The sequence below is a fragment of the Dreissena polymorpha genome, chromosome 14 (genome assembly GCF_020536995.1).
Source record: "Dreissena polymorpha isolate Duluth1 chromosome 14, UMN_Dpol_1.0, whole genome shotgun sequence".
In the NCBI taxonomy this organism is placed as follows: domain Eukaryota; kingdom Metazoa; phylum Mollusca; class Bivalvia; order Myida; family Dreissenidae; genus Dreissena; species Dreissena polymorpha.
In genome coordinates, this window is record NC_068368.1 from 20,038,855 (window position 1) to 20,064,385 (window position 25,531).

The window sequence follows — 25,531 nt, forward strand, 5'->3', positions numbered from 1 at the left end:
CACAGTCATTTGTACAGCACTTCAAAGTAACTCAATCGTTCTACATCAGTATGTCTATAGCAATCACAGTCATATGTACAGCACTTCAAAGTAACTCAATCGTTCTACATCAGTATGTTTATAGCAATCACAGTCATATGTACAGCACTTCAAAGTAACTCAATCGTTCTACATCAGTATGTTTATAGCAATCAGTCATATGTACAGCACTTCAAAGTAACTCAATCGTTCTACATCAGTATGTTTATAGCAATCACAGTCATATGTACAGCACTTCAAAGTAACTCAATCGTTCTACATCAGTATGTTTATAGCAATCACAGTCATATGAGCCTCTTTCTGGACAAACTGGGCTTAATGCGTGTGTGTTAAGTCCTACCCATGCGAAAGACAAAAAAAAATCTTACAGGGCATGCGGTCCGATAACTTTAAAATTTTACTGGACCTCACCAGATTTTACCGGACATTGTTCTTCTTTAACCAAACAATAAATAATAATAGGCACCACTTAAAATGCCAGAATTATGTTTTTAAATAATTCGAGGCATTTTAAATCACAGCAAATCAATTCTGATGACCATCTTTTGGATAAAAATACATCAGTTCCAACAACAAGAACAACAGCAAAAGACATCCAGAACATATATTATTGACCATTAATCACAGAAACATTATTTCTCCATAAAAGAGTTACATCAAACCACACTTTGGATTATTCCATCACATCATAACAGATACCCATTAACCTTGTTACAAAACGTTCCAAAATTATACTATATATATCGAGGGCTGAACGGAAAACTGTCGTATCTCCTTCTTTATTAAATATGAGTTACAACAGTCTTCTGTTCACCCCTCGATATACTACAAAATATTTGTCAACAATCTGATTATATTAAGCATAAACAATGTTTTACTCAGAAATTAAAATCAACAAAGTTACAAACAAAGTTACAATCTACAGGATCTTAAAAATGTCAATTTCAATACATGAACAATTCGATTCAATACTCAATTCTTGTGAGCTTGAAACCGAATGATTCTAAGCAACACGTTCTTTACTCTACAGCTGTAGGGCAATAAAGAGTACATCTTTCAATTTCTTTAAATTTACTGATTTTCCCCTAAAATGACACGTACCTTTAAAAATGTCATTCCCCCAAATAAATTCTTTGTGCGAAAGACAACCCCAAATTAAATTTGCCTATGTTATTTTTGCCAATACTTGAAGGCTAGAGCCCTGAGCCTTATGATTTAGCCTTACTCTATGAAAATGAGACATAAACCCTTTACCACTTAGATACATATTTTGAGGCATTTGTGGTCCCTTAGTTATAGTAAGGATTATAAGTGACTAGACTTGCTAAACTACATTGGATATTCGCAAAGTAAGACATTTTCATTTAACAATAAACCCATAAAAGCGGTTAGTGCCATCCTTGATTTTCCTGTGTGGACTGCACAGGCTAATCTGGGACATCACTTAATGCACATGGCATGCATTAAGCCCTGTTCTCACAGAGTGAGACTCTAAACAGTCCTACTATACCGTTGAGGTAGGTGACTCGGTGACGGAGGAAGGACGGTGACGTTTCTGTTGTTGCTTTGGCGTACTCTCGTCCTGCGGATGTTTCAGGGACAGCTGCATTGGCGAGTCGTCCCCGTCTGGGAGGTCACGCTTCAAAGAAGGCCGCCGCCGCCCCACGTCCACTGACATGTGCCGTGAAATGTTACGCCTGCTCTTCACTCTACGGGTCTACAACATTAAGCTTATCATTAAAGACAATAACAAGAGTCTTTGATTTTTTACATAAATATAGGAAAATTATTGTAAGAGACACATCATTTTTTTTTTTTTATTTAACCGCATTAATTACCAAAGGTAACAATCATCTTATACATTTATTTCGACTAATTTTTGGACATTTTATATGACACTTTGTTTTATCAGACGTTTCTGCTCTAAAGTGATAATTTAGTGACACATCCCACATGTATTTTTACAACAGGATGATGGTCACAAAACCAATAGACCTATGCCTTATTGTGTAGAAGCTCTGTACAATTAACTGTGGTTTCATTCGACTGCATTTATTGAATAACAGTACAATGTCAATAAGGGTTAGTTATGATAATCTAACGCAGCTTACAAACTTATTTATAAAACGTGCAGCACTCCTGCTAAAATTAAATTGTGAAAAATTGTTATACATAGCATTAATTTTCAAAGGTTTCAAAGACAAACATTTAAAATAGCAGAAATAAATTCAATTTACTCCAATACAAAGTGCAAATTCTACTAGATGACATGGTATTTAACAAGCATATGCTAATAAATATCATAAGTCAAACCACATTATAACCTAAATGCAGGTGTATTTGTGTCTCCAAATGTTCCGACACCTGTAATTTGGGAGTATTTTGTTAATATAATTTTGGGTTATGAAAATATTAATTCCATGTGTCCCAAAACTTAAGTGTAATACTGTAAGCTTCCTACCTACAGATAAAAAGAAACACCTCCATCTAAAATCAAGTTATTAGGCATATATTTTTAGCAACAATGACCTTGACCTGACTCCCAAAATACAATGACAGCAAGGTCACACTGCAAGATTAATAAAGTTTCATCACAATTGGTTATTGCAAACTTAATTTATCAACAATGTTAAGTTATTTATTTTTTTAACAGAATTTGATTTATTAATATATTGATTCAAATGAAAAACAATTAATACTAGAAACAGGAAAAGCTAGGAGAATTTTAAACAACTAGGACAAGTTAGTAGTTTTAAACAACAAGTTAAAATTAGGAGCTGTTTTAAACAACAAGGAAAAGTTAGGAGAATTTTTTGTAACAACAACGAAAAGTTCAGAGGAGTTTAAAACAACAACAACAAAGTAGGAGTTTTAAACAACAATCAACAATTAGGAGGAGTCTCAAACAATGAGGATTTTTTATTTTTTTAACCAACCAGGAAAAAGATGGAAAACTAGGAACACCACCGGAAAGCTTATAAAAGGCATAAATACGCATTTAATCCAACAATACTATAAAGATTTAAAATCATTCCATAAAAATACACACAGATAGAGAATAAGTAGTTCTAATAATTTTCTCATGTAAATATAGCAGGGGTTTTTCTGTCTATTTTGGATAAAGGAGTCTGACCGAATTGGGAATTTTTCATCAACAAAATTGTCCATTTGGGGAATTTTGCTTCGATGAAACGGCTCATTTTGGGCAAACATTGTGAATTTATCATGCTTACATAAGTCAGAGGTTTAACAAATATTTTTGTGTTTGTTATTTTAACATTTAATGAAGGTAAGCATCAGATGAGTCAGTTTGGTTTGCGTGAATGTGCTGTGAAATGGGGAGCACAGCAGGTTCATGGTGCTGAATCCTCGCTCAAGCACAGCAGTGCTTGTTGGCTTGATACACATCAGCTAGACGAGTTGGAACATTAATAAACTAATAATCATAAGTCATAAGACACTTCTTTCTAAAAAAATAAAAATAAAAAAAAAAAAAAATTCTTTGTTTTTTTTAAAGGGGAAATTGAGTATTTTTGTTAAACTTTTGGTTTGGGATCAGGTCCGTTTGCATTGGGAATGCCTCCATTTTCTGGAGGCGTAGGTAGTGCTGAAAAACCCCTGTAAAGAGTGTATGTAACAGGAAAACTCATAAGCACTGAAATGTATCCACCGTCAATAGAACAAATAGCATGGTGAATCTTTATATCCCTACTGCGCTTTCTACTCAGAACAAAACCCTTTATTTAAAATATGGGAATATAGTCTTAATTGGAACAGTTGACAATTAAGATAATTGTGTGCTACAATTGTACTATAAAATGTATATATACATAAAATATATATTTCAAAACTATATTATATGATGATGAGAAAGAAATTCAACAACAAAGTTAAACAAGGGCTGTCTGTAAAACATGCATGCCCCCCATATGGACTGTCAGTTGTAGTTGCAGCCATTGTGTGAATACGTTTTTGTCACTGTGACCTTGACCTTAGACCTAGTGACCTGAAAATCAATAGGGTTCATCTGCCAGTCATGATCAATGTACCTATGAAGTTTCATGGTCCTAGGCCTAATTATTCTCGAGTTATCATCAGGAAACCATTTTACTGTTTCGAGTCACTGTGACCTCGACCTTTGACCTAGTGACCTGAAAATTAATAGGGGTCATCTGCCAGTCATGATCAATGTACCTATGAAGTTTCATGATCCTAGGCGTAAGCATTCTTGAGTTTTCATCCGCAAACCATTTTACTATTTCGATTCACAGTGACCTTGACCTTTGACCTAGTGACCTGAAAATCAATAGGGGTCATCTGCCGGTCATGATCAATGTACCTATGAAGTTTCATGATCCTAGGCCTCATTATTCTTGAGTTATCATCAGGAAACCATTTTACTGTTTCGAGTCACTGTGACCTTGACCTTTGACCTAATGACCTGAAAATCAATAGGGGTCATCTGCCAGTCATGATCAATGTACCTATGAAGTTTCATGATCCTAGGCATAAGCATTCTTGAGTTATCATACGGAAATCATTTTACTGTTTCGAGTCACTGTATCCTTGATCTTTGACCTAGTGTCCTGAAAATCAATAGGAGTCATCTGCCAGTCATGATCAATGTACCTATGAAGTTTCATGATCCTAGGCCTAAGCATTCTTGAGTTATTATTTGGAAACAATTTTACTGTTTCGAGTCACTGTGACCTTGACCTTTGACCTAGTGACCTGAAAATCAATAGGGTCATTTGCCAGTCATGATCAATGTACCTATGAAGTTTCATGATCCTAGGCCTAAGCGTTCTTGAGTCATTATCCGGAAACCATCTGTTGGACAAACCGACCGACTGACATGTGCAAAACAATATACCTCCTCTTCTTCGAAAGGGGGCATAATAAAATTGAACAAGAGCTGTCACCATAGGATGACTTATGCCCCCTATAAACGATGATAGAAGTTATGAGCTTTTTTCGAAACCTTAACACAGATTTCGAAACCTAAACGCCGGCCCTAAGTTCAAGGTTAAGGTCACAGGGGTAAAAAATTGTGTTTGTATGGAAAGGCCTCGTCCATATACACATGCATACCAAATATGAAGGTTATATCTCAAGGGACATAGAAGTTATGAGCATTTTTTGAAACCTAAACGCAGATTTTGAAACCAAACGCGGACCCTAAGTTTAAGGTCAAGGTTACAGGTGTAACATTTTTGAGCGTATGGAAAGGCCTTGTCCATATATACATGCATACCAAATATGAAGGTTATATCTCAAGGGACATAAAAGTTCTGAGCATTTTTCGAAACCGTGACGCATATTTTGAAACCTAAACTGGGACCCTAAGGTCAAGGTCACAGGGGTAAAATGTGTGTGCGTTTGGAAAGGCCTTGTCCATATACACATGCATACCAAATATGAAGGTTATATCTCAAGGGACATAGAAGTTGTGAGCATTTTTCGAAACCTAGACGCAGATTTCGAAACCTAAACGTGGACCCTAAGTTCAAGGTCAAGGTCACAGGGGTAAAAATGTTTGTGCGTATGGAAAGACCTTGTCTATATACACATGCATACCAAATATGAAGGTTATATCTCAAGGGACATAGAAGTTATGAGCATTTTTCGAAACCTAAACGCAAAGTGTAACGGAAAGACAGACAGACGGACAGTCAGATCACTATATGCCACCTTTTCTTCGAAAAAGGGGCATACAAATTACTTAAAGTCTAAATCATTCTACCGTTTTCCTGAGCTGAAATGACTGTTTATCTGGTCATATGGTTAACACAGATCAAATTGACTTCGGTTAAACGAAGCATGATATTTTAAACAAGTCAGTTACTAGACACTCAAAAACCTGACACATTGGATAAACTCGTACATATAACATTGAAATACTGTAGTGAAAAATAAAGTAATTGTTGTTAAGAATTCAATTGTTAATCACAGAGTAAAAAAAGACCTGACCTCAACAAATAAAAAGGCCTTCTGATACAAGTAATTTAAGCTTGTCTTTTCCAAACAAATCAGTCTAAGGCTGGCATACCTAAAGATACCTTGTCACAGCCGGTCATATATGCCTTGTCACAGCCTGTCATATATGCCTTGTCACAGCCTGTCATATATGCCTTGTCACAGCCTGTCATATATGCCTTGTCACAGCCTGTCATAGATGCCTTGTCACAGCCTGTCATAGATGCCTTGTCACAGCCTGTCATAGATGCCTTGTCACAGCATGTCATAGATGTCTTGTCACAGCCAGTCATATATGCCTTGTCACAGCCTGGCATATACCTTGTCACAGCCTGTAATATATGCCTTGTCAGAGCCTGTCATAGATGCCTTGTCACAGCCTGTCATATGCCTTGTCACAGCCTGTCATATATGCCTTGTCACAGCCTGTCATAGATGCCTTGTCACAGCCTGACATATTGCCTTGTCACAGCCTGTAATATTGCCTTGTCACAGCCTGTCATATATGCCTTGTCACAGCCTTTCATAGATGCCTTGTCACAGCCTGTCATATTGCCTTGTCACAGCCTGTAATATTGCTTTGTCGCAGTCTGTCATATATGCCTTGTCACAGCCTGTCATAGATGCCTTGTCACAGCCTGTCATATTGCCTTGTCACAGCCTGTAATATTGCTTTGTCACAGCCTGTCATATATGCATTGTCATAGCATGTCAAAAATGCCTTGTCACAGCCTGTCATAGATGCCTTGTCACAGTCTGTCATATTGCCTTGTCAGAGCCTGTCATATTGCCGTGTCATAGCCTGTCATATTGCCTTGTCACAGCCTGTCATATTGCCTTGTCACAGCCTGTCATATTGCCTTGTCACGGTCTGTCATATGGTCTTGTCACAGCCTGTCATATTGCCTTGTCACAGCCTGTCATATTGCATTGACACAGCCTGTCAAATTGCCTTGTCACAGTCTGTCATATTGCCTTGTCACAGCCGGTCATATATGCTCCATAAACCTTTACCACTCAGAAGCAAAGTGAAAATGGCTACGTGCAAACGTCATTAAACCAGAACAGCCTGCGAGTAACCTGCAATCTTGATGACATATTGTTTCAATAAAAAAGCTCGAAAAATGTCAAAGGAGTTTCCTCCATTAATGTTGAAATGTTAATTGAAAATGGCCAAGTGAAAGGGCTCATAACTCCGGCACAAAAGGCTCACTTGGCATAAAACTAGTAATGCACATCTACATTAGATTCTAAATACCCAAAGTCAAACTTTGTGTAGGACCTGGATAAAATCATTGCTGGCAGGCCTATTCTAAGGAACATGAGCTTCCTTACCACTAGTGTATTGTCGTCCTCGAAGAAAACAGGCCAGGCTACTTGTTGATGACAGATATTCATTACCTTTAATGTGACCTTTTTTTAATGGAGTCATACATGACGGATCATCTGGTAATTGGGAATAATAATCTTAAGTGATATTTAATCGACCTCAAGCTTCCTTACCACAGGTGTATTGTCATCGTCGTGTGTCGCCGCTGTCAGTCCTGTCTGCCTGTTGATGACAGGAGCGTTGAACAGCCTGGCCATGGCGGAGGTTGGAGGGGCGGTGAGGGCTGCCACCTCGGCGTCCATCAGGTCCAGGAACCCATCCTCCCCACCCAGCCCTTCATCCAAGCTTGTAAGCCTACACAGCTTCAGAGGGCTATCGTCTCCCTCCTCACCTGCAGGCTTGGTGAACTCGCCAGAAAAATCCTGCAGGCAAATACAGGGCTTGTTTATTAACTTGAGCCTTGCCCTGGCAGAAATCCTGCCGGCAAATAAATCATTTGATTATTTGAACTGCATTCTGGGATAACAGGTCTTACTTATTTAAGCTTAATGATATGCGTAAAGTGTTGTCCCACATTAGCCTGTGCAGTCCACACAGTCTTATCAGCAACAACACAGGGCTATAGATAACCAGCGTACTTGCGTTATTAAGCAATTAAAATAACCAAAAACGTAATTAAATTCAAAACAAGAGGGCCTGAAAGGCCCAAGGTATCCCCCGCAACATATGCTTTGTTTGAGGATGGGTGCAAATTGGACGGATGAACATAATGATAGATGGACGGACGGAGGACAATAACACAAAACTAAGACAAAGGAAGGTTCTTAAGCCTTCACAATTTATTTAGGTGAATTAATAAGTCGTGCGTTTTCCACAAAAACATTCAACGTTTACATATACCAAGTTTCAAAGAAATCCGCCAAAGCGCTTCCAAGATATGGCTCCGGACACAAAAATGCCTATAGTAAAAAGCATTTTTTCAAGATACAAAGGGCCATAAGTCTGTTTTTAACAGATGGTGTACAATGCCATTTGGCGTGCATCATCCTCTTATGCATATATTTACTCATACCAAGTTTAAATGAAATCCCCCAAAGCACTTCCAAGATATGGCTCCGGACACAAAAGTGCCTATAGTAAAAAGCATTTTTTCAAGATACAAAGGCCATAAGTCTGTTTTTAACAGATGGTGTACAATGCCATTTGGCGTGCATCATCCTCTTATGCATATATATACTCATACTAAGTTTCAATGAAATCCGCCAAAGAACTTCCAAGATATGGCTCCGGACACTAAAAAGCATTTTTTCAAGATACAAAGGGCCATAAGTCTGTTTTTAACAGATGGTGTACAATGCCATTTGGCATGCATCATCCTCTTATGCATATATATACTCATACCAAGTTAAAATGAAATCAACCAAAGAACTTCCAAGATATGGCTCCGGACACAAAAGTGCCAGACGGACGGGCAGCCGGACGGACGAACAACGCCAAAACAATATCCCTCCGCCTCTGGCGGGGGATAATAAAGCTTACAAAAATGTAAATACAAATTTAATAACGTAATTCCTGTAAAAAAAACTTGCGTCACGAAACGCAATTCTTATGAACACCAGGTGTATGTTTTAGACTGGTTATTTTCCGTACAAAAATGAAGAAAAGAAGGCAGTCTTTCCAGCGATTATCAATCTTTGGGGTAGTATTGTAATTATTCTTAGACCCGTCCGATTTCTACTTTCATTTTCAAGGTATTCAACTCAAAATGACCCGAAAACGGGGTGCATCGCTTTGAACAGCCATAACTTCATCAATTGTGCAGTGAGTTTCACGAAATCTGTCTTATTCAATGCAAAAATGAATAACTTTGATTAGAAATTCCATATTTTTTTGTTGTAATGTACAGGTAACTTTTTGAATTCCATTTGTATAAATAATATAGTAATCTTAGTAGATTGTTATTATGTTATATATGTCATTCCCTAAATAACCCAATTGAGTAAAAAAAAATGGAGGTGAAAACCCCAAATGAAGCTCAAAAGTAGGAGGTGAAAATTTTTGCTTAAACTCTATTGAATTTACAAAACCCCTATTGTTGTCAAAAACAGGGGGTGAATTACCCAATATACCCCAAAAGTTATCTATAGCCCTGAACAACGGCCTGTTTTCAGGGCTCAGCCTAGGTTCAAACTTGAGGGAGAAGTGACCTCTCTCTGAGCTGAAGTGAGGCCACTAGAAGGAGAAGTGATTTCTGTTCGGCGTTTAATAAAATCTTTGCTTGTTTTATACCCCTCATTACACCAAGCCTTAGTATCATCATCAATGACAAACAAATACTATTTTCAAATTCAATAAATCCTTACATATTAAGTCACATAAATCAATTCATACAAATAAAACTTGTGATTTCCATGTGCATCATAAAAATAAACAGTACTTTAATAATGCAATGACAATCCAAACCCTATTTACATCATAATGTATCAATACATGATAATTAGACAGTGATTTTTTTCACCCAATTGGGAAAAGGCCCGGTACCAATGCCATTGGGAATTCTTCGCTTCATGAAATCACCGAATTGCGGTAAAAACGAGTCTTAACAAAACACAATCTTATTGCATGGGACCAAAGACCTATAGATTACATATAGTATATCTATTACTGTTTATCCGAATTGTATACATATCCGAAATATGTACACTTGAGAATGCCTTACCTGTTTCATTTAATAATCCAAATTTTCCTTGTTGTTATCTGGTTTAACAAACCTTATTACACGTACATGTTTGTTAAATCCAGTGAATGCTTTCTCCATTATTGAATCACCATTAGTCTACTTGTAATTTGAATCGCCAGCTTTGAATTGAACGCAGGTTTAATGTTACAATACACCTGCCATGTGCAATGTCGAAGGTCATGAGTCATGACGTAGCAATTTTATTCTACTCGGATAATTTATATCTAATCCAGGAAATGTGTTTTCTCAATGTCTATTGTGTAGTATTAGGACTTGTTAGTATAAAAATGAGCTGTGATTCCAGTTTATATAAGATGGGTGTTACTCGTAATTATCGGTGGATTAACAAACTGACAAAACTCGCTGGACTTTTACAGTAGTGGATCTACGTAATTAATAGACCTTTGATCAATTTTGTTTTTCTTTAATAATTTTTCAGACTTTCTTTAACTGTGCCGTCTGCCAAAAACATGTAATTATCGAATGTAATCTAGAGTCTGTGATTATCACGTAATCATTAGACAACTTACAGCACGCCCAAAGAGGTTGCGGGATATAAAATAAAGTCGTTCACGTATGGATACGGTAGATAAAAATATGGTAATTAGCACTACAATTTGCACGGGTGGGTTGTTAGTTTTCGTTTATATGGTTATGAATTAATGTCTGACAAAATAAATTGCACATCGACTGGATAATTAGTGTTTAAGAGTTTTGAAACACGAAACAAGTAAACAGTAGAACATACTAGAATAAATCGTATTCATATTAACTGTTGGGAATGTGTTGCGCGTGTAAACTTTTTTGAGCGTAAATACATGTCTATAACGACGTCATTTCATCGCTCAGGTAAACTATTGCATATTTATATACAATGTGCGCGTTCTCATTGGTAACTATCGATGTTAATGTACCGCTTAACTCCGCCTGCAAGGCGTGTACTAATTGGGCTTGCAGAACAGAGAACTATCCAAACTGTCGGCGAAATGACACTCGCTATGATCTTTTGATCTAAACCGTTATTGTTTGGAGTGAATGCCTATGTATGCTAGTTGCCTGGATAAGCTTTCACAGCAGTCGATCTTTTGCTGTGATAATAAACTGATAACATAACAAGCGTCATCGGTGACTTTATGACATGTGAAAATAAGAGAATTTTTAGATGAAAAAGTTGAGAGAAAAAAACGTCGATGTTGTAAAAAAAGAAGGCGAAGTCAACTTCTCCTTCATGTAATTTAAGGGCGACATTATTATGTCCCGGGCGAAGATGTCGCCCTAGTCGCCCTCACGGCGACTAATTTCAAAGCGCCTTTCAATCCTAACACACCTACTTGCACTTGTCTGGGCCAAGGGTAAGCTGATCCACCACTAATAAGAGCTTATTTTTATCCCACTTAATGACAACTTCCCAACAGGAATCATAGGAAGGGGAAGGATGGCAATAGATATAATTTCATGACAAAACACTCACAAAGTATGCGGCTTGGCCGGGAATCAAACACATGTGCACAAAATGTGTAAACCAGCGCTCTACCAGAAAAGCCAGCTTCTACAATCATTTAGGATGTTTGAATACGCATTTAACTTGCAGAGCCATTCAATACCCAAGAGATATCCAGGACAATATTATTATTAATTAAAGGACCTATTTACCGTAAATGCAGTCATAGGTCTACCCGTTCATAAGTCGGGGGTATAATAATGGTTCGAAAATGTGAAATTTTGTGTATGTTCACTTCATAAGTCGGGTAAAAAATACAAACAATTGGAAAATCAGCGTCAATAAAATTGCGACCCCATCAAATTTATTTCCGACTTTGTGACGCAACTATTTTGATTAACATGTTTATTATATTAAACAAACCCGATATTATAGTAGTTAAAAATTGTCATACCTTGCAATTTGATAATAAGTAATAATCCAACAACACACTGCGCCATTATTTATGATATATGTGTTTAGGAATTTTGTAAACACAAGCGTCGGCCATTGTAAGGAACTGCACATGAAGTTTGTAAAATGGAACTTATCGGTATTTCTCGGAAAATCATAGATAAATGTATAAATTTGTCGTTTTAATGCTTAGGCCGACATGGCCGAGTAATTACAGCAAATCGGAACTAAACTTGCGTAAAACACTTGCTCAATTAACTGTTAAACTCCACCTCCGCTCTCTGCAAAAGATTCGAAAGGCGGAGCTACGCACGTGCTATTATTTAATTGGACGATTGCCGTAAATGAACAAACATACGATTGGTTCAGCATATTGATTGCTAGACAAAGGAAGCCAATTTTGTTGGCGAGAAATTTGTCGCTTTATGGCTTTAGACAGGAAGCGGCTTTCCTTTGATGACGTCAAACTGTCAATTCACACAGAGTGCAAATTTTAATAACTCTTTGTTTACAATTCTTGAAAAAACACACTTGCTAACATTAAACTTTGGTTTAAATTATCAAAATAAAGCAGAAGTAAAGTTGACAAATATGATTTAATTAATTTGCTTCGGTTAAAATAAGACTTTTTGCGCTGTAAATCAACGAGTTTTCGTGACAACAACAACTTTAACAACCATTACCGCGACGACATGGGGATCGATCTACCTCGATTTTAATTTTTTTTTTTCATGAACGATCTCATAAGTCGAGACTATAATTTAAATCAATTTTTGGAGGAAAAAAATCTCGACTTATGACTGCATTTTTACGTTTTAAGATAATTTAACTGAATAACAAATGGGGACATCGATTTTCAAAGACCTAAATGCAAGGTAGTAAGTTAACAAGATGCGTTTGTGAAACACAATGTCCCCCTATATGTCGTTTGACCTTGACCTTGTGAAGGATGACCTTGACCTTTTACCACTCAAAATGTGCAGCTCCATAAGATACACATGCATGCCAAATATCAAGTTGCTATCTTCAAAATTGCAAAAGTATTCATAAAATAAGCGATTTGGGCCACATATATTTGACCTCTGACCTTGAAGGATGACCTTGACCTTGACCTTTCACCACTAAAAATGTGCAGCTCCATGAGATACACATGCATGCCAAATATCAAGTTGCTATCTTCAATATTGCAAAAGAATTCATAAAATGAGCGATTTTGGCCACATATATTTGACCTCTGACCTTGAAGGATGACCTTGACCTTTCACCACTCAAAATGTGCAGCTTCATGAGATACACATGCATGCCAAATATGAAGTTGCTATCTTCAATATAGCAAAAGTTATTGCAAAATGTTAAAGTTGGGCCAAACAGACCAACAGTACAGACCAACAGACAGACAGGGCAAAAACAATATGTCCCCCACTACTATAGTGGGGGACATAACTAGGGAATGTGTCACAGTCACTTTCTCCTACAATCCATGTTTGGACACGGACAAATCCACTGTATGTAAATTCTTCTGAAGACAAAAAGACAAAGGGCCATACTTCAGTCAGAACTGGTCAGAGCCGAAATTCCTTTCTTACTGATCCTCTACACATCAAGGTCATTCAGTAATAAAAGCTTTAGAAACAAGACATGTGTTTGTCAGAAACACAATGCAACCTACTGCGCGGTTTTTAAGCCATGTATTTGACCTTTGACCTTTCACCACTCAAAATCTGTAGCTCCATGAGATACACATGCATGTCAAATATCAAGTTGCTATCTTCAATATTAATCAAGAAAAATGTGTTTGTCAGAAACACTGTCCCCTTCTGCGCCGCTTTGATGTATTTTTTTTTTACCTTTGACCTTGAAGGATGACCTTGACCTTTCACCACTCAAAATGTGCGACTCCATGAGATACACATGCATGCCAAATATCAAGTTGGTATTTTCAATATTGCCAAAGTATTCATAAAATGAGCGATTTTGGCCACATATACTTGACCTCTGACCTTGAAGGATGACCTTGACCTTTCACCACTCAAAATGTGCGGCTCCATGAGATACACATGCATTCCAAATATCAAGTTGGTATCTTCAATATTGCCAAAGTATTCATAAAATGAGCGATTTTAGCCACATATATTTGACCTCTGACCTTGAAGGATGACCTTGACCTTTCACCACTCAAAATGTGAGGCTCCATGAGATACACATGCATGCCAAATATCAAGTTGCTATCTTCAATATTGCAAAAGTATTCATGAAATGAGCAATTTTGGCCACATATATTTGACCTCTGACCGTCATCATTGATCAGAAATGTATCAGCTTCGTCAATAACTGAAACAATTAACGTCTGAAAATAGCATGCTCACAAAATTAATGCTTACAGGTAGAATTAAATCCATTGTATCTTCTGTCAAGAACCTATTTTCTTACCCACCCCCAGGTAGAATTTAATCCATTGTATCTTCTGTCAAGAACCTATTTTCTTACCCACCCCCACCCCCTTCAAAATCTCAACATGATTCAGAACAAGAGCACCGCATAGCGGGTGCCAACGCTCGACTGCAGGAGCAGTTTTGAATAAATGAAAGCTTGTCATGAAATGGAAGCACTTTGATTTAAGAGCCAATGTCAAGGTTTAAGTACAACGCGGACGGCAGACACCGAGCTGGCTATGACAATACCTCAGGTTTTCTCCGAAAACAGCCGAGCTAATAATGACCAGGGTGAATATTCACCAACCCATTTTAAGAACAAGGGCTTTTTGTAAAACATGCATGCCCCCCCCCCCCCCATATGGGGTGTCAGTTGTAGTGGCAGCCATTGTGTGAATACGTTTTGTGTCACTGTGGCGTTGACCTTTGACCAAGTGACCTGAATATCAATAGGGGTCATCTGCCAGTCATGATCAATGTACCTATGAAGTTTCATGATCCTAGGCATAAGCATTCTTGAGTTATCATCAGGGAACCATTTTACTGTTTCGAGTCACTGTGGCCTTGACCTTTCACCTAGTGACCTGAAAATCAATAGGGGTCATCTGCCAGTCATGATCAATGTACCTAAGAAGTTTCATGATCCTAAGCCTAAGCATTCTTGAGTTATCATCCAGGAACCATTTTACTATTTTGAGTCACTGTGACCTTGACCTTTGACCTAGTGACCTGAAAATCAATAGGGGTCATCTGCCAGTCATGATCAATGTACCTATTAAGTTTCATGATCCTAGACCTAAGCGTTCTTGAGTTATCATCCGGAAACCATCTGGTGGACGGACCGACCAACATGTGCAAAACTATATACCCCCTCTTCTTCGAGGGGGGGCATAATAAAGGAAAGACTTGGAACAAACAGAAATATGTCCAGCGTTTGAATATATACAGGAAACCACTGGAAATTATGTAATTTACAAAATGTTCTACATGAAGAACGATGTAGGTGGAAGTGGTTAATGCCAAAGTCGACTCACAGGTAAAGCAATTATTGAAATTGGAAATTTCAATAATATTTGTTATTCCAAGACTTGAGTCTTAATTAATAATTTAGAGTTGTTTAGGGATTTCAGGCCCCAGGATAATTTTTTTTTAAACTGGAAATTTTTACACTGCGGGAAAACATTCATCCATATAGACGATTTTTTTTCAATAACCCATGTAGACAAGTTTACCAGCGATCCTTTGCGACAGGAGCTGTGGACCTTGGACGGGGAGCAGTTCTTTACGGGCGAGTATTTGAATGGCGAGCACGTCTCCTCACTTATAAGCTTCACCTGGCGGCGCCGGGGCAGCCCCTTGGGGGCAGCAAACATGAAGCCATCATCCTACAACAGTCACATGGAATTGTCAATTTATTTAATGAAGACCAATCAAAACAGAATTATTTTATTTCTAGGCAGCCGTTATTAGAGGGTATCATTATAAAGCAAGAACTTGTTGATAGGTATCAATCTAAATAAAATAGGATAATGATAAATAAGTAATGGTTATTTTATAATTTCAAAGCTTTCAATTACAAAAATACAATCAGTTAATTATCTTTTTTTTAAAGCCCAAAACTGTAATTTTTTTTTTCCCGTATTTATTTATTTCAATACCTGTTCATGAGAATAGTAACTTAATTGGAAACTGGCAAGACAGACTTAACACTTTCTCTACGATCTAAGGGAGATAATACATCTAGAAACAAGGGCTGTTTGTAAAATATGCATGCCCCCCATATGGGCTGTCAGTTGTAGTGGCAGCCATTGTGTGAATACGTTTTTGTCACTGTGACCATGACCTTTGACCTAGTGAGCTGAAAATCAATTGGGGTCATCTGCCAGTCATGATCAGTGTACCTATGAAGTTTCATGATCCTAGGCCTAATTATTCTTAAGTTATCATCAGGAAACCATTTCACTGTTTCGAGTCACTGTGACCTTGACCTTTGACCTAGTGACCTGAAAATCAATAGGGGTCATCTGCCAGTCATGATCAATGTATCTATGAAGTTTCATGGTCCTAGGCCTAAGCTTTCTTGAGTTATCATCCGGAAACCATCTGGTGGACGGACCGACCGACCGACATGTGCAAAACAATATACCCCCTCTTCTTAGAATCGGCGCATAAATATATAAGTGACTTAAAGCGATGTTACTGTAAACTATAAGCCTCTGAAATGTGTTTATTGGTTGTTTTCTTTTCCAACAGTCTTTTCCAATCTTTTTCATAGAAAGCAGGCAATCGCTAAATAATTTGTATATCACCCAAGCCAATATTCAATTGAATTTGCGATCAGGCAAGGAGTAAATTTTGCATATTTTATCCAAGCTCCAAATAACATTAAACCCAAACCTGCAGACCATAAATTATTTACTTTCATGTAAAACTGAACAAATCCAAGATAACCGTCAGTGACACATTCCTTTTTTTTCAACTACAATTTCAAACAGAACTGTATGATGTTTCTCAAGGGTACAACTTCATTATTAAAATCTGCCATCCAAAAAGTATAATATATCCTTTTTTAAACTCAAGTTTTTACATTTTTTGCAATAAATTTCCCATTTTGAATTTACTATTTTTCTCTACAAAAATTAGTCCTGCATCCTGAAATGGACAAAATAATGTAGAATGTGAATTGCTTTTATGAGACCATTTTATTTAAGCATCCTTGCATCGAAAGCCTAAGGCTTATTGAAATGCTCTAGTGCGCTTCCTGTGTAGAACCAGTTCTTATCGGAAGATCTTAAGAACACTAAGTGGGAATCAAAGCCGTTACCTTTTGGATGGTAGGTTTTCTATATAAAATTCAAGAATCATCATTTTTTTTACCATAAATTTCCCACTTTGACTCCAGTACTTTCCCCCCAAAATAATCACCCCATGCTGCCATGGCCTACATAACGTAGAGATAAGAGAATGTTACTTGCCTGGTCCTTGCTATCCCGGCTGTCGGAGCCACGGTCCGCCTCAAGCCCGCTGTCCTGGGAGCAGCTCTCCTCCGACAGGTACGCCACCCGCAGGTCACGCTGCCCATCTGAGCCCAGGCTGCTCCCACCGCTGTCACTGAGGTTCTCCTTGTCACTGCCTGAGTCCGAGTCCTGCAGTCCAGGACTACGTACAGAGCAACTGAGGGCCTGGGGAGTGGACTGGTGGGACGAGTGTATGGTCTCAGACTCAGGGCTAATGTTGATGTTGAGTCTGGATAGGGGCATACTGTTGAACCGACGCAGGCCAAGGGGAATGCACTGGCTCCTGCAACCACAGAAGTTACCGTAATGTACAAATTAACATTACAATATGCAATAGTAATATACTAATTCAAAAGCACATGATCACACTGCTTTCAGATTAACTAGGTTTTTTAAAGTAAGTTTAAATCTATGTATTTAAGCTTGATTGCATTGGCAGGGGTTTTTTTTAGAAAAAGGGGAAGACGCTGGACGCTGGGTAAAAGGGGAAAATAGAGCGCAAAAGAGACATATTTGGGGCAAAAATAAAAAATAATGGTTTATTTCAATGTCTATAACTAATCTACAGAGGCATGTCTCTGTCACTATTATTGTGAGTTTCAAGTCTCCTAGATGTATTGTCCCCTAATACAGCACCAGTTGTGACATAGGAAATGTTTTGGCCACTACTGGATCCAAATAGCTTGCAATATTTTAATACACATAAACCCATGTTTAGTTTGACTGTGATATAGCCATGAGTATCGGGATTCGTATACTTGAGAATTGAAACAACGACTATCACATTTTGGTTGCGTTTTGTCAGGCTTGGAAAATAAAGTTGCAGGGGTAGATCTAATTATGGGAAACGTTTTCAACTGTTTTTCTGTACTGGGGCCGGGGGACAATGTCAATTTTGATACTTTCATTAGTTTCATTATTAATGGGTAGACGATCTAGATCTGCTACAGTATTGGAAGGGGAAAGTGCGACAGCTGCCGATTGTCTACTTTCACTTTCACAATGTTCGATGTCGATTACCTCCGAATCTTGCTGGGTTTCAACGGTTTTTGATGAATCATTCTTTAAAAATGTGTCGATGGGTTAAGTATTTGCCGTGTCCGAACAGATTATTTTTTCGTGTATGAATGCCAATTGTGAGACATTTTTTCTGTTTTAACGTTTACATCTAGGTTTTTTTATAACCCAGATGAAAATTTGACTAGTTTCTGGTTAACAATTGACGAAATACCCTACTCGCGCAAGACCGGAATCCAGTGAAATAGTCAGGTGATTATTGCGGTCAGTTGCCCATATAAAATTTCCATGACGTATTTATTTCATTGCTATATTTAGAATCACTGGGGTTCCCAGTTTTGTGTGTTCGTCGGGAGAGAGAGAGAGAGAGCGAGATCGTGGTACAAATTGGATAAGTGTCGACTGACCCAAATGAAAAAATATCTTTGAGGGGAAAATATTATATTTTGGGGAAAAATGATATTCTTAAGAGGGGAAATTGTATTTTTTTTTGGGGGGGGGGGGGGAATTCTGGTAGGGGAGGACGCCGAATATCGGCGTCAATTTCTAAGTAAAAATAAAAAACTGATTGGAAAACCTAAGGTTTATGAAAATGCTCTCCAGTAACTTTCTTGGGTGCAATCAGTACTTTGTATCTTTAAGGGAAATGTGATTCAAATATCTATACATCAAAGTGCTTATACACTGATGCCAATTAAACTTTGTTCAAACCAATAATGTAATACATGCATCTCAGTGTTTTTTCTGGTCACATTTGAGGCCATTATTCAGCATTAGAGTCAAAAAGTGTCCAGTCAAAGCTGAGAACGGCGGTCAGTCAAGAATGGCCTAAGTGACCATTGTGAACAGGTGAGCGCTGTTTTCAGATCACTAATTTTTAAATGGTTGGTCAGTTGGTAGTTTTGCTATCTTGTTACCCAACCTGGTCGATTGCACAGTGTAAAACAAAAACTCTGATAAATAAACATAATAACATTAATAACTTCTAGTGAATAATATAGAATTATATCTTATTTGATTGGTAAATTTATTTATTTTATGCTTTCTGGTGGCATATAGAGAAATATCAGTGAATTAAAACTGATAATTCACTACTTCAAACAGTGAGAAAAAAAAAACCAGTGAAAATGATAAATATCTCAGTTGACTGCTCAGTCAGTTCTGACTGTACATTTCACCAGAATTACTGCCTAAAATTGCCAATTGAAGGTTGCCATTCTTTTTAAATTGTTTTTTTTTATATAATGCAAAATTAAGTGAATGTCCCAATGCAGCTGAGTGGGTTGACCTAAGATAGTATTTAAAACACTTAATACCAGTTATAAAGAAATTCTAAGCAAAATATAGATCACATCAACTTCCCATTTTCACATTTTTATCATTAAAACGCCATTTGTTCAAATAAAAAATAGAAAGGCCCCCCCCCCCATTCCCACAATACTGAAAAGAGTAGCCCTGTAGCTAACTTCATTCTTCTTGAAAAAAAGGCTAGCAGAGCCACACTGAATCACTGTTCAGTGATGCTATATACTACCAGACACAACAACAGACAGGAAATAAATAAAATAAATAAATAATAAACCTATTAGTACTATTGAACATTATGGGAGATGTCAAAAAGGTCTCACACTGCAAGGTGTTAACATTTTCTGGATATATAATTGGAGATGCATGATGGAAACACTGAATGGCACCTGATAGATCTACCCCCACTGTGTGGATGCAATCATATGGTTCAGATCACACTCTGTATTTATAAGGTGCAAACTCAATTATATGTCATGTGTTTCCAATCTGTGTGCACCTGATACAATTTTGCACCAAAATTACTACCATTTGCTTTACGCTTGACAAGCAAGAAAGAACAACTAAAACCTGTAATGCAGTATGACATAAGGATTGTTTCAAACTGACTGCAGTATAGAAAGATACTGTCAAAGATGTTGATTAGGCTATGACATGCTATGTGCAATTACATTAGAAGGGGACCAGGGTGTTACAAACAAAAGGGCATTTGCATAGATTATGGGTCAACCTGTTGACATTTTCTGAAACTGAAAGAGGGTAGTTGCAATTTTGGTTCTCATCCATTTACTAAAATCAGTTATTTTTTGTGTTTGTGTATTGTTTAAGCCAATAAAAACACCAAACATTTATTCAAATGAAAATGTATTTCTTTATTAAGCTGTGTGACACACATGGCCACAATAAATTGCAGAATGGGGACTGTGAAATCAATAATTATACAGGATACATGGTCAACAAAGCAATGTAGCCTGACCAGTCTAGTTACATAATACACCAGGTATCTATCATCAGTGGGGTATAGGTAATGGTCACACCAGGTATCTACTTACAACAGTGTATAGGAGGAATACAAATTCTCCAGTGATGCAATAATTGACATCACCTATCACTGATCTTACAGATTGCATTATTACTGGCCCTCTGGCTCTGTTCAAGGGTTCTGATAAAGGGCCAGCCATTCATTATTAAAATGGGCCCACACTTACTTGCAGATGCACTTTTCAAATGATCTGATAACGGGGTAATCATTTATTATTAAAATGGGTCCACACTTACTTACAGATGAAAGAATTTCAGATAAAGGTTCCTCCCACACCAAACATTTTACCAAACTATCAAAGCATTACATGTAAGGGGATTCAACTACCTCTATACTTATTATTTTTGTTTAGTTTCCATCTAATATATTAAGAAATGCTTTGAAGGAAAAATCAAACAAAAGTTTTTGCACTTTAGAATATTCATTATGAAAACCAAAGATATACAATAAAACATGTGTAATCCTTTGAATAAATCATATGGTAGTTTCATTCCTTCAGTTGCAAACTATGTATATATTTATTGTTTAAATTCCACATGCAAACCAAAACTTCAAATGAATTATAACACTCGATTAACAATTATGAATATTACTCGCAGTCTGTTCAGGTTTTAAGCTGTTTGCTGCTCATCAGTATCTAAGGGTTGGAAATGAAGCCTTCAAAACTTGAATCGAGAAAGAAAGGTCTTAAATTTAATTTAACTTTCTAAGAGACTACAAATGCATCAAAATACATATCTAAATGGTTAAGTGTTAAATTCATGTATCCATGTTGTTGTTGTAATATCTATTGATCCCATGGGTCTTTTTTCCCCCAGCAAATATGGTATTACATCGCACAACCATTATGCTGTAGCATGAAATAAAGAGTTAAAGCCAATTGGGAAAGTGCTGTTTTCCGGTACTTTGTGAAGGAAACAATAAAAATTTTTTTTTTAAAGATATACAGCGTTGATTGCGGTAGGAGTTGGTGAAAGGTAAAGAGTTCAATGAATGAGATCAAAGATAGCGAATGTCTTTTTCTGTGCAGTTCATAGCTGCATCACACGCAGTACGGGATGTTACGCGGAGTGTTCGCTTATTTTACATTATAACATATTGCTGGTAATAAACCTATAGATACAAAACAGAAAACCAAAAGAAGAATGGAAGTGAAATTAAAACATATGAGACAACCGGCCACACGCGAAGTATCCGAACATATTTTTAATATTTATGCGCGCGTTCTTCAAACAAACCTGTTTTAGTGGTTTGTCGGGCATAGCTATTTGATTTGATTAACAGTATCGAGAATCATGCTTAATATCTTAGTCAATATGGTGGAATAATCCTTGTTAAATTAATCAAAAATAATATTTATCATGGTATTGTTGAAAACACATTAAGAATCTATTATTGACATACCATAATTATATCGCTGAATAACTTCATTTAACATATTTCTTGTCTAAAGAAAATTCCAGTTCACATAGTTCACACGATAGCGTCTATATTATATAACGATTATTGTACTGGCTGCGAACTGACCCTGATACCTTGCGGGTTGGAATGCAATGCATTAAAGGGAGGCCACGCTTCCACTGCTGGAACGACAGCTTGTTTAAACCTTTATACTTTTACATGTTAAATGTTCAATTTCAAAAACAATTTAAAATGGTTTGGCCAAAACAAATATCAGGATAGGAAAAACGATACTTAAATGAACTTAAATATACTAGTACAAAGACAGGAATACGGAAGTAATTACTAAATATGAGAACATGGCCTTTAAGTACAAACGCTCTGGCGCTGGCAATCCTCTGAAAATAAAAGGTGCACGCACAAACTGTATTTATGTCGACAGTTGAGTGTAAAACTGTTCCATCTATCAAGCCTTTTCATTGGAGATAAAATTGTTTCATGCTGAACACGCAGTAAAACAGTGTTACAAAGACGCGTTCATGTTTCCAATGTTCTGGCGGTATGTTCAAATCAGCCAATTGAATAAATGAAGTGTATTTATTCCTATCTAGCCACAGGAAATTTTATTTGAATTTTATTGGACACTTACAAAGGTCAGGTAAGGTGAAAAGCTGGCTTATACAGCTACACTGAAAAATCTCTGATCAAGACACAGTACATGCAGCACAAGTGCAAAGATGTTTGTAAGTACTATGCTAACTACTAAGGTAAAGCATTTAATTGAAGAGACCCAGTGGTAATAGAACAACCAGTAATGGATGTAAGTCTGGAAAATGGACAAGTGCAGAGATGTTTGAAACTCCTGATCTAACTACTAAGTAAAAGAATTCAATGGAAGAGGCCACGTGGCGAGAGAAGAATCAGTAATTGATGTACCGGTAAATCTGGAAACAGGACAAGTGCAAAGATGCTTGAAACTCCTGATCTTACTACTAAAGAAAAGCATTCACCTGAGAATCTAACATATCACAAATATACAAGAGGTCCAAAGGTGAGAGAACGACCAGTAATGTATGTAAATCTGGACACAGGACAAGTACATAGATGTTTGTAAGTACTGCGCAAACTACAAAGGTGATGCATTCACCCAATGAAGTAAGGTGAAGCTTGTAGAAGGGTGTAGAACTGCTTGTATGCACTTGGTAATGTTTGGATACACAGCCCAGGTTGTCAGTGCAGTGAGTGTGCGTGACTCTGGGGTGATGGGTCAGCTGTCAGCCTGTCACAACCCTTAATTAGCTGCTTCCCTAATGACCCAGGCCAAGACAGGCTGCATGAGTAATGAGCCTCATAATAAGCCACATGCAAAAGGAGGGGATCATCATCAGTAGTAATACTCACAAACAATTACTCTCGCAAAATATCCCAATTTTTGCAATAACATTGTTTCAATATTTCTATATTCCTCAACATCAACCATTAAATAATTATTGAGCTTTGGTATGTTTAACTAACATTTATTAAGTTATCTTTCCCTTCTGATAAAAAAACTACAGCAAATGTCACTTTCCCAACAAGGGAAAATTACTAAATTTGCCACCCCAAACAAATCCCAAAACAAAATGAAAATTGCCTAAAATGTGTTTCAAAATTTACAAGTACCGAAACTTTTCCAAATTGGACAAACTAATCACTGTAAATATGGATCCAAGGCTAAGGGCTTTGTGAATAACATAATACAGGGCTTTATGACTTACACCAAAATAGTTTATACTGTTTTAACCAAAAAAAACCTTTCATGGCATGTGGAATTGGGTTTGATAAACAATATCAACCAATTATATCTTAGACTTAAGATTCAAATTTTAACCAATGGAAAAAAAGCACATTGGTCTAAACCAATTTTCAAATAGCCTTAAGCTATGGCTCTTTTTCTTTAATTTCAATGACTAAAATAACTTTCTCAGGAAACACTAACTATGCAATAAGTTTGTCTAGTTTTATTGAGCACAACACAAATAGACCAATCAACAGGATTAGGTCTAATTCAGATTACAAACGCTGTAAACCAAATATTACCAATGTTTGCGTCAATAGGAACAAGTATAACAACAAACAGATTTATGTGTTCTGGTTTCCCAAGTAAATATTATGTGTGGATTACAATTAAACAGAAATGTAAACACCACCCTTTCTATTCATGCCTGATAGGTAAATAAGGGCCATGTATTCAACATACTGCAGTAGCATGAAACATGAAAAACATTGCAGCCCCAAAGGGTGGGAAATAATGACATCATTATAGTGGATGAATTAGGTTTCAGTACTTTTTCTATCACCTAATAAAGGTTATTACTGATTGCATCATTTAGTATTTAATTGAACCATTAAAAAAACACCATTTGTAAACAATCCACATATAAATAATTCAATGAAAGAATTATGTTTGTATTATATCACAAATATAAGGGGCCTTAATTTGAAGAAGCGAACCATTTGTAAATACAAGAGTTCCGCGGTCGGAGATGACCGCATTGAAGCCGGATTTTTGATTTAAATGACAGGAAAGTACCTTTCGTGTTTTTGTCAATGCAATACTTAAATTACTGAAATATTGTTCAAAGGTCAAAATGAAATGTAAGTACTTTTCAAGGCATGAGCAAAGTTTGAGATTCTAGGTCCAAGCATACCAAAGTTACAACAATTTTAACATTTTAACATTTAAGTTCACAGTGACCTTGACCTTCAAATGAATGACATTGAAATGAATGACCTTGAAATGACCAGTGGTCATCTAAGTGTGCTTGCAAACCTTTACGTCAAGTTTGAGATTCTAGGTCCAAGCATACCAAAGTTATAACAATTTTAACATTTTAACATTGAAGGTCACAGTGACCTTGACCTTCAAATGAATGACATTGAAATGACCAGTGGTCATCTTCTAGTACTGGCCAATCTTTATTTCAAGTTTGAAGACTCTAGGTACAAGCATACCAAAGTTATAACATGAAATAAGAACTTTAACATTTTTACATTCAAGGTCACAGTGACCTTGACCTTCAAATGAATGACCTTGAAATGTCCAGTGGTTACTTACTAGTTCTGGCCAACCTTCATGTCAAGTTTCAAGACTCTAGGTCCAAGCATACCAAAGTTATAACAACTTTAACATTTTAACATTCAAGGTCACAGTGACCTTGACCTTCAAATGAATGACCTTGAAATGTCCAGTGGTTACTTACTAGTTCTGGCCAACCTTCATGTCAAGTTTCAAGACTCTAGGTCCAAGCATACCAAAGTTATAACAACTTTAACATTTTTATATTGAAGGTCACAGT

General features: G+C 37.0%; 1 protein-coding gene across 2 annotated transcripts in view; it reads right to left on the minus strand.

The window, feature by feature from the left end:
• LOC127856871 (M-phase inducer phosphatase 1-like) overlaps nucleotides 1–25,531 on the minus strand; it is a 70,335-nt gene that overhangs the window by 10,245 nt on the left and 34,559 nt on the right. For both annotated transcript variants that reach the window (XM_052393045.1, XM_052393044.1), the window contains exons 4-7: nucleotides 17,387–17,711; nucleotides 15,644–15,796; nucleotides 7,519–7,767; nucleotides 1,550–1,756 (exon numbers count right to left, since the gene is read on the minus strand). In XM_052393045.1, the coding sequence (XP_052249005.1) occupies nucleotides 1,550–1,756; nucleotides 7,519–7,767; nucleotides 15,644–15,796; nucleotides 17,387–17,711 (934 nt within the window). The remainder of the gene's footprint in view (nucleotides 1–1,549; nucleotides 1,757–7,518; nucleotides 7,768–15,643; nucleotides 15,797–17,386; nucleotides 17,712–25,531) is intronic.